Source organism: Elaeis guineensis, chromosome 1 (genome assembly GCF_000442705.2).
Source record: "Elaeis guineensis isolate ETL-2024a chromosome 1, EG11, whole genome shotgun sequence".
Lineage (NCBI taxonomy): Eukaryota > Viridiplantae > Streptophyta > Magnoliopsida > Arecales > Arecaceae > Elaeis > Elaeis guineensis.
In genome coordinates, this window is record NC_025993.2 from 180,997,220 (window position 1) to 181,007,460 (window position 10,241).

The 10,241-nt window shown below is 41.7% G+C and overlaps 2 protein-coding genes across 3 annotated transcripts in view; one reads left to right on the forward strand and one right to left on the reverse strand.

Moving 5' to 3' along the window:
• The first annotated feature begins 969 nt into the window (after positions 1-969).
• LOC105039944 (receptor-like protein kinase ANXUR2) lies at positions 970-4,035 on the forward strand. Its single transcript, XM_010916272.3, has one exon. The coding sequence runs from the start codon at positions 1,134-1,136 to the stop codon at positions 3,729-3,731; it is 2,598 nt and encodes an 865-aa protein (XP_010914574.2). The 5' UTR covers positions 970-1,133; the 3' UTR covers positions 3,732-4,035.
• A 934-nt stretch (positions 4,036-4,969) lies between these two features.
• Positions 4,970-10,241, reverse strand: part of LOC105039945 (solute carrier family 40 member 2, chloroplastic) — a 7,513-nt gene continuing 2,241 nt past the window's right edge. The window contains exons 4-14 of one of the 2 annotated variants that reach the window (XM_010916275.3): positions 9,974-10,098; positions 9,812-9,901; positions 9,474-9,653; positions 9,315-9,389; positions 8,197-8,298; positions 8,000-8,111; positions 7,777-7,923; positions 7,125-7,231; positions 6,930-7,043; positions 6,450-6,749; positions 4,970-5,108 (exon numbers count right to left, since the gene is read on the reverse strand). In XM_010916275.3, coding sequence (XP_010914577.1) covers positions 6,456-6,749; positions 6,930-7,043; positions 7,125-7,231; positions 7,777-7,923; positions 8,000-8,111; positions 8,197-8,298; positions 9,315-9,389; positions 9,474-9,653; positions 9,812-9,901; positions 9,974-10,098 — 1,346 coding nt within the window. In that variant the 3' untranslated portion in view covers positions 4,970-5,108; positions 6,450-6,455. Of the gene's footprint in view, positions 5,109-5,168; positions 6,070-6,449; positions 6,750-6,929; positions 7,044-7,124; positions 7,232-7,776; positions 7,924-7,999; positions 8,112-8,196; positions 8,299-9,314; positions 9,390-9,473; positions 9,654-9,811; positions 9,902-9,973; positions 10,099-10,241 lie in introns of those variants that run through there. The other variant, XM_010916274.3, reaches the window with a different exon arrangement.

Below are 10,241 nucleotides of genomic sequence, written 5' to 3' on the forward strand. Positions count from 1 at the left end.
CGAGAGAGAGAGAGAGATGCCGACACAGTTTTCTCGCGTTGCCGACGATGGGTTTAAGGTTCGACACGGGCACGCCGACACAGTTTTATCGACATTCTGTAATTCATTTTTTATTGAAATCGGCATGGTTGCTGCCGAAATTAGATTAATCCACTATTTTGGGGATGTAGCAGACTGAAAGGTTGGAATGTAACGGGCCAAGTTGACGATCGCAACCCAATCCATTTCATATTCTGGGCTCAGTTGGGCCACCATAATATTTGCCTTCGTTTGTAATTTCATAAAATAAAATGCTAACATCCACCCATTTCTAGTGAAGTTCTCTTCAATTTCCAAATTTTGATCACCTGAGTCCACTCAGACCCGACTTGAATTCCTACCAAATGATAGGCTTCCCTTCAATCTAGCCTACCCAGAATGTAACCATTTAGTTTATTTTTAACAACTTGATTACACTTGACCTGACCTAAGTTGGCCTATCCTAATATGCATTTGAGCCGATTTTACACTTTTACAAATTAGATCGGTTTCCATACCCATCTCTTTGCCCAATCCAACTTACCCAAATTGCACCATCAAATTGGCACCACCCTTGCAAGATATGATCGGTTTCCAAACCCAACCTAGATTTTGTCTTCTTGGCTGTCGCCTTGTCTGCTGCTTCCAAGTTCTCCAACGACCGTAACAGCCCTTGAATGAATGGAAGCTGCAACATTGGAGAACTGCCCAAATTTTAAACCAAATACCTCCATGGGTGCAAAGCCTTGTGTTTGGATAAATGGATCCACTAACCGTTTTTTTCCACCCTCTCTTGAATGGATCATTTACCTTCATTCAATAAAAACCGAAACCATCCGTTTTTCACTCTCCTCCCCTCAAATCTCCCAACAATGAAAGCACTCCAAACAAAAAGAAAAATAACCCCCCACCCAAAAAAAGAAAAAGAAAAAGAAAAAGAAAATAAAAAAAAAACCTCTCCCCTCTCCTCCATTCTCTCTGGTCCCAGAGCCCCCCCTCACCCAATCCATGGCTGAGTCCAACCCCAATTTCCCCTCCTAAGGGCACCCCTAAGAGCCCCTTCCCCCCTCTCCGGCGTACAGGAAATCTTTGACTCCCATCTTTTCCTGTACGCCATGAAATCCATACACATTTCCTTGCTTTCTCTCCTCTCTTTCTCCCTCCTCCTCCCTGTTCTTTCCGGCCCGCTTTCGGACACCTACACCCCCACCGACTCCATCCTCCTCGATTGCGGCTCCTCCGCCGACGGCACCGACGCCGACCACCGGAAATGGGCCGCCGACGACAGCTCCAAATTCCGTCCCTCCGGCAATTCAACCACCGCGCCGGCCGCATTCCAGGACCCCTCCCTCCTGTCCCCCGTCCCCTACATGACCGCAAGGATCTTCACATCCGAATCCACGTATAAGTTCGCCGTATCCGACAAGGATCACCATTGGATTCGCCTCCATTTTTATCCATCCACCTACAACAGCCTCAACCCAGAGGATGCCTACTTCTCCGTCACCGCCTCCGGTGGCATCACTCTCCTCCATAACTTCAGCGCCCATGTCACCGCTCAGGCATTGACGCAAGCCTACATTGTCAAAGAATTCTCGATCCCACCTTCCTCCGATGGAGCTCTCAGCCTCACCTTCGCTCCCTCCACCGAGCACCCGAATTCATATGCCTTCGTCAATGGAATCGAGATCATTTCGATGCCCGACGTTTATGTCGAGCCGGCAACATTGGTCGGCTTCTCCGATTCGACCGTGGATGTCGGCGAATCGGCGCTCGAAGTGATGTACAGATTGAATGTCGGCGGGCAGTACATTCCCGCGAGCAATGATTCCGGGCTTAGCCGGACTTGGTACGACGACTCGCCATATATATACGGTGCAGGTTTCGGCATCTCCTTCGCCGCTGAAAAGAAAGTTCAGATCAAGTACCCGTCGGATGATTCGAAGTACATTGCTCCGATCGATGTCTACCGGACGGCGAGGTCGATGGGCCCCGATAACGCCGTTAACAAGAACTATAATCTAACTTGGGTCTTCCAAGTTGATGGGAACTTCACTTATGTCGTCAGGCTGCATTTCTGCGAGATTCAATTGGACAAGGTCAATCAGAGGGTGTTCGATATATTTGTCAACAATCAGACGGCGACCGCTGCCGCCGATGTGCTCGCATGGACATCGGAGAAGGGTGTGCCGACTTACAAGGACTACGCCGTGGCTGTTGCCGGTGGAGCTGGTGACAAGCAGCTGTGGGTGGCATTGCATCCCTCGGTGGAGTCCCAGCCCGAGTACTACGACTCCATCTTGAATGGCTTGGAGATTTTTAAATTGAGCAACGCGGGAAACCTGGCGGGACCGAACCCTGAGCCGTCTCCACTGTCCATGGCCCAACGGGAGCAAGATCGTGAGTTCCAGAAGGACTCATTGAGCAAGAGCTCCATGATCGGTGGGGCAGCCGGTGGTGCCGCAGCGATCGGGCTGCTCGCCGCCTTCTGCTTCGTGGTGTATCGGCACAAGAAGAGGATCGATGGGGGTGGCTCTGCCGGTGGCTCGGGTTGGTTGCCACTCTATGGAAATTCTCATACTTCGACCATCTCCGGAAAGAGTTGTGCTTCGAGCCATTTGTCGACCATGGCGGCAGGCCTATGCCGGCATTTCTCATTTGCCGAGATCAAGCAAGGTACCAAGAACTTCGATGAGTCGCTGGTCATCGGCGTTGGAGGCTTCGGTAAGGTCTACAAGGGAGTCATTGATGGGGGGATGAAGGTGGCAATCAAAAGATCGAACCCCTCTTCGGAGCAAGGTGTTAATGAGTTCCAGACCGAGATCGAGATGCTCTCGAAGCTCAGACACAAGCATTTGGTCTCACTTATTGGTTACTGCGAGGATGATGGCGAGATGATCTTGGTTTATGACTACATGGCTCATGGAACACTGAGGGAGCACCTGTATAAGAGCAACAAGCCTCCTCTTTCATGGAAGCAGAGGCTGGAGATTTGTATTGGATCTGCAAGGGGGCTGCACTACTTGCACACAGGAGCCAAGTATCCAATTATCCACAGGGATGTGAAGACCACCAACATTCTTTTAGATGAGAAGTGGGTTGCCAAGGTTTCAGATTTCGGGCTGTCGAAGACCGGACCGATGATGAATCAGACTCATGTCAGCACCGTGGTGAAAGGCAGTTTTGGATACTTGGATCCTGAGTACTTCCGGAGGCAGCAGCTGACTGATAAGTCTGATGTCTACTCCTTTGGGGTGGTTCTCTTTGAGGTCTTATGTGCAAGACCAGCCCTGAATCCAAGCCTTCCAAGGGACCAGGTCAGTCTCGCCGATTGGGCTTTGCACTGCAAGAAGAAGGGATTTCTCGAGGATATTATCGATCCAGTTCTTAAAGGAAAGATCGATCCAGAATGCTTGAAGAAGTTTGCAGATACAGCAGAGAAGTGCCTCTCTGATCAAGGTGTTGATAGGCCTACTATGGGGGATGTCTTGTGGAATCTAGAATTTGCTCTTCAGTTGCAAGAACATAATGAAGAAGGGAAGCCAATGTCAACTGGAATCGTTGTTGACTCTAATTCAGTTACCAGTGGCGGTAGTTTCGATGGCCGCAACCCTAATGAAAGCATCGGTGGAAGGAGCGGAGCGAGCGATGATTCTGATGGCCTAACTGACAGTGTAGTATTCTCTCAGCTCATCAATCCAACGGGGCGGTAATATGTTTCCATTATGTTCTCCCAGCTCATGAATCCAAGGGGATGATAAGAATATGTCTGTATATTGCTTGGCTAAATCAAGATCTATCTTTGGTTGTTGGCCAGGCGGTCGACTAGTTTTATGTTGATGATGTCAATGGGATTGGCAAAAATAAAGCCACATTTACTGGGCGCGTTAGAGACTCTTCGGTGGTTTGGATTTTCTTTTTGATACTTGTCCATTTTTTTCCTGCACTGTCAGGCTCTTGAAGCTGATAGTAGCATGTATTTAATAGTATAAACGAATTCACACATTCCGATCTCAAGTCCGATTGGCATCTGTTATTCATGTATACTCGGAAAAATTATACTATGTCTAATATTTTTCATCCTGTTTAATTTGAACACACCGTCTGTAACCTTGTGTTCTAAAGTTTGTTAGCTTCTCATGAAGCATCATTACTAGCTAGTTCACTGACAAATAGTGTTCCCGCTAAGCATGATAGCATACCAAAATTCCCGAAGTGATTACAAATCCTTACAGCTTCTTGTTTCTTCATAACGCCATCAAAGGACGACAGGCATGCCTCGAATGGAAAGAAATATGTGGAAGAAACAGAGCTACATATACGAGTCACTGCTTTATTCTTTTGCAAATTGCTAATTGTAGTTCTTGTCCTACAAATTCAGTTCTGGAATTTTACAATTTCTTGTGGTGCAGGCACATAAGGTAAAGGCTGATTTCATGGTCACTTATCCTTGACTTTCATGAGACGAAGCAGAATACAAATTGTTTACCAAAAGAATTTTCTGGTGGTACTGTAATCTCTCTCTCATGTCACAACTCCCGAATTGTTATTAGCATGAAAGCGTTATGGAAGTCGAAAGAAAAACAAAACTTTTTATGTGGTTGGCTCTCTGTAATCGACTACACGCCAAGGCTTGCAAAGGGATGGCATGTGGATCAATGACTGGTCATGAGACACAAGCATACCTCACGGCGAGCTTGTTCAAAACAAATGGCTGCATAGAAAAAGAATTTGAAACACGCAATCTGATTCCGACAAAAGAAATATTTTTTGAATCACATTTGTTTCCACAGCTTTAGTTTACAAAATTGATGATACATATAATTGTATAAAGATGACAAATTTTTGAATGAGAGATCCATTTCTAATGTTGTGATATGCTGTGTTGGTTCGGTTTTACATCTATATTAGAAACTTTGGTGAAGTTAGAAACTTCCATGGCAACTGAGAGAACAACCGCTGTAGCAATAGCTATCCATTTAACTGCCAGCTGACGCAATAACAGTTCTCAGATTAGCCTGACACATCTTTGGCATCACAGACAACTAGCATGAAAGCATCCTCTTGGTCAAATATATAAATCTGCCACTCTGCATGCAGTGAGGCCACAGGCATCGATGAAGGTGGTCAACATTTGGTAGTCACAAATATAAGTCGGAAAATGAATATTAGATCATCAAGCATATAAGCCTATAAATGGGAATTGCAGGCCGAACTAAAATGACCGGTCTGGGTGATTCCAAATGAGATAGCTACATATGCATAATAATTTTGACATTAAGGCCCTATTTGGATGCTGGAGCAACTTATCAAGCAGTAAGATATGCTTTAAAGTCTAAACTATGTCTGAGAAAGGCAAGAGTTTGACAGGAGGAGGGTGCCGGAGCAACTTTCTCAATGCATTTCTATGGGCCATTAGAATAAAAGAAACAGCAGAATTTTCAACAATAAATCTTGCAGTGACACCAGCTCGCTTCATACAGTCTGCGACCTCTTCATTCAATGGACCTCTGCTGCCAGTGAAGACAGCGTCAAAGATTCTACCTGTCTGGCACACCACTGCTGGACTTCAGTGAAGCTCCTTCAACTAAAACAACATTCTCGGCCATTTCATCTCTCCTTGCCACCGTCTCCCCTCTTCCCTCATCTCTTCTACTTCTTTCTTCCCTGGCCTGTACTATATCTTCTTCTCCACGTCTCTGTCTTACCAATCTTTGATTTCATATTCCTAAAGAATCATGGGTGGGTCACCTCGACCCTCCTCTGCTTTCTACATACACACATACATATGTATGTAACATTGGTGATTCCCGATGAGACAATGCATCTGCTTGGTAACTCAGATACTAAAAGATAACCAGATTATCAGAGCTGAGTTGGCTGACACAGCATCATCATCAACTACGAGTTCCAAGAATCTTTATAAGCTATTAGTGATTTACAAGGAGACAGTCACATGCATCTGCATAATAACTTGGATACTGAGATGACCAGATTATCAGGGCTCTGTAGTTTTGCAGTTGAGTAACATGACATCCATATCCTCTTTAACTACAAGTTAATGAACATCCTTGTAAGTTATTAACAAATAACCACCTTTTGATTAACTTCGGCAGGAAGGTTTTTGAATGGAGAAATTTGGTAAGTTAAAAACAATCAACATGTCAGAAATTTTTTGTAAGCATATTGTAATGGCATCAACAACTGCTGCTTCTCAATGCATGGTCAAAACCAACATTCCTTTTCATATTAATGGCAGATCAACATTATTAAATTTAAGAACTAAGAGTTACCTTAACATGAGTTTAACATCAATGCAAAAGAGAGTTTGGTGAGTAATATTGCAAGTCATTTTTCAACATTTATGAACTAATACAAGTAGGAAGATATAAAATCTAACACAGCAATACCAAGAGCATGGAAGACCTTACCGTGCATTATGTCTCAGCATCAAAGGCAAAGAGTCTCCTATGTTCATCTGTTGGATTTGCTAACCATTGACAGAACATCCATGCAGCACCAGCTACTGAGGAAACAGAAAGCATGGCCAGAAAACCAAAATGGGAAACATCATTTGCAATTATCGCAACACCTAACATTACAAACTCAGCTAGGCTTGCAATTGAAACTTCTGTAGTCCCTATCAAATTTGCTTTGGCAGCAGGAATCCCAGTTTGAAGAATTTGTGTCCCTACAACATCATATGACATATGTCCTAGCCTTGATAATACCTGCAAAAAGAAAATCAAAGACATTATCCTGTAAGAAGTTTAATTTAAGATAAATCAAGTGGTACTTTAAAATAAAAAAGAGCACAAAACATGTGACAGTTCTAGTCTATTGTTGGAAATGATGAAAAGTCTGTTTGTGGCAAAAACATCAAATACTGAAGAAAAGTTTGTGACACTTACAATTAGAGAAAGGAAGATAAATAGTGGAGTTTGCTGGGAGATAGAACCAGTCCAGTACATAACAACAGCTGCTGTTAGAAGTAAGGCTTGAAAAATTAATCCAGCTGCTCCAGCCTGTAAAATCAAGCTATTTTTTATTAATCAGCATTATTTGAAATCACAAATGACAGTACTTAGGTGGGGCGTGTGGACAACCTTCAAAATGCCAAGCTTTTTCACTAGAGTAGCAGATATGAATGTTGCAACAAAGCCCATGATGGAACATAATCCACTAAATCCACCAATAATAGATGGGTTTATCCCTGTCAAACATCAAGGACATGAAAACAATCTAGTAAATATGAATTGTAGGTGAGAATTGAAACCAACAAGGCAGATCCAACCTATAAAGATTTGCCAGTCAAAGAACCAAAACAGGTATTGAACAACAAATATAACATGATCATCCACCAATTTTTACCAAATCAATTCTACATGAAAACATCACTAAGAAAACAATCCAAGAATGCATGTTCTATCAACAGAATTCTGGTTTTAAATATTACTGGAACATGCTAAAATAACTCTTGGTTAGAAGCAGGTCACTTTTTTTACAGACAGTTATGATGACAACGCATAAGAACTTGAGCATCACAAACTCAGTCCTTGATATTCATCAATCATCCCTTCCAAGACAGTACATGGAAAAATATACGGAAATTTGAGCATTTATTTCTTAAAAAAAAAATCATCATGCATGAGAAATAGTGATTCCAATATATAATGAGACATCAAATTATGATTAAGCATGTGAAAGCCAGATCACAGCCAGAAGGACAAGACGGAAAGATGAAAAGGGAAAACATACCATGATGCATTAGGAGTGCTGTCATAATAGCACCCGGAGCAAGAGCTATATTGAAATAAAGAAGCACATATGCAATACTTGCAGGAAGAACAGGCTGATGCTTATATTCCTTCCAGCCTTGTCTGATGGCATCCATTCCATTTTTCACTGAAAATTTAAAGAGCATAAGAAATATGATCTAGAATTTTATTTTGGAAAAGCACATATTTTCAGTTAAACTCACCTATCTTCCCAGCATCAAGTGGAGGTCTGGCTATGTCAGATTCATCACTAGGATATCTAGAGCAATTGAGAACACCACTTGAAAGCCTATTGACTAATTGCCCCAGTATAACCTGAAAGAATAAACATGATGAATGGGAACCCAGGGATACTATTACAGCACTGAAATATCCAGCAAAAAGGCCAGACAACATATACCAGGACAGGCAGTGCGCATATCATTAGACAACAAGCAAGCTTTAAGCAGGTCACAGGATTGTGCTTGGACAATAAAATGCCAAAAAGCGAAGCACCAGCTATCTGTAGACATGCATGTAAATGACATTATATGTAAGGGATTAGTCATCTAAGACAAATTTGCAGTTGACTATTTTGCATCCAGAATGACAGAAGGGAAGATATCAAATAAAGTACAAGTCAAATTACAAAAGCAACATTTAAGAAACAAAAAAAATAAAAATAAAAAATTCAGCACATGACATCAAATGAGATACTAAAATTTCATATGGTGCTGTCTGTTGCCACCAGAATACCACAGGGAGGGCCGGAACATGAATAGTTTTCTTTGGGAGGTCACTCCAGCAATTTATTTGTTGAGTAACATATTTTAATAATAATATATAGAAATGCACGTCCATGGAAAAAGCATGCCTGGACAAGTTAATGACACCACCATAATTCCTAGCAGCATAATTAGCACTTCCTCACAGCATAAATGCCCCAAGCATGAGGAATATGCCGCTTAGAGATTCCTTAAAGAGCTCCAAATAAAGCCATTTATGCATGGAAGTCACCAAATGAAAATCCTTTTTTCAGATTCATTGTGAATAATTAGCCAAAAAACTATAGGCACACATTCTTGATATCAAAATACTAAATATATTGATCAAATAAAAGGTGAAGAAGATGGCAAATAATTGGTGAAGCAAGGAATTTCCAAAGAATAAACCAAAGAAGAAACTTTATGGCCAATTATTGTTACCATGCATCATGCAGTAAATGATAAAAGATCAAACAACCCAAGAATTTAAAGAATTAGCAAAACTACAGAAATATTGAGCTTTTGCAGTTTACCATATAATAATTATATTGTTAAGGTAAATTTAATCTGTGCGAGTACAAAATGCATGGCAAAGTCATAAGCCTCAATTCTTTAAGTGTGCGAAGGCATTTTAAATATATAATGAGGTATAGCCATCGATCAAATATTTTCATTGAAATGGCATTCAGAGCTGAAAAGATCTATAACAGGATGAGCCCTTGAAAAGTATAACAGAACTGGTTTATCTAATTATAAGCAGCAGCGAATTTTTCACCTCACAAAGAAGATCGATCCGACTAAGCATGGCATTTGCTTGGGCTAGTGCAACTGGCCTGTTTGTGCCTGCTAACTTCACGAAGGAACAGGGCATAACATAAGCATAATTACAGCTAAATAAATTGATTGAGGTAGAAAAGTAAAAACACCTAATTACCAGCACAACCCAATCACGCTCCATGGAAACCCCTAATGCCAATCCTGCAAGCCTTTCTACTGCCCCAGCTACTACCAGTACGATAAACCAAGTTTGAAGAAGCACAGCTGATGTAGTAATGCGATGTGTGGTAGTGAGAGCATATATGATCATTGCAGCTGACAATAATTGAGCAGCTGTCTGACAGAATGAGGTTGTTAACAAACACATTATCCTCATGAGAAACCATAAACGCTGGCTCAACATTAACAAGAAATTATAACTGAGAGCATGTAATTTAAAAGCTCATTAACCTAAGGCCTGAGATATAAGAATATTTAAGAAGGAAATTAGCACACCTGGACAAAATTCAAAGTGAGATATGCCAGAACTCTAGGAAAATGATCCATAAGTTTGCCAACAATTGGAGCCCCGATGAAGATTGAAAACTGTGTATCATGAAATTTGTTACCAGTTACCCCTTCTTTTCAAAAATCCAATAAGTTAAATGACTTGTATACCTTTGTGAAGAAACCCACAACCGCCACAGGCAACAAACTTGGATGAAGAATTGCAACAGCAGCAGGCCAAGCAAAGTTCCACAGTTGTTCCACCAAATTTCCAACCAAACAGCTAGCATACAAAGCTGAAACAACGTTTTACATATTATAAGAATGTTCTGACAAAGGATGCCATATGGCTTGACTAGAACACTTATAAGTGATGTATGTCCATGATGATAAAAGATAATACTAGGTGAGCTAAAGGGAAAAATAAGAACATTTAGTA

Bases quoted from the DNA above. Each gene is read 5' to 3' on its own strand.
- LOC105039944 (XM_010916272.3), top strand. From the start codon at position 1,134: ATGAAATCCATACACATTTCCTTGCTTTCTCTCCTCTCTTTCTCCCTC.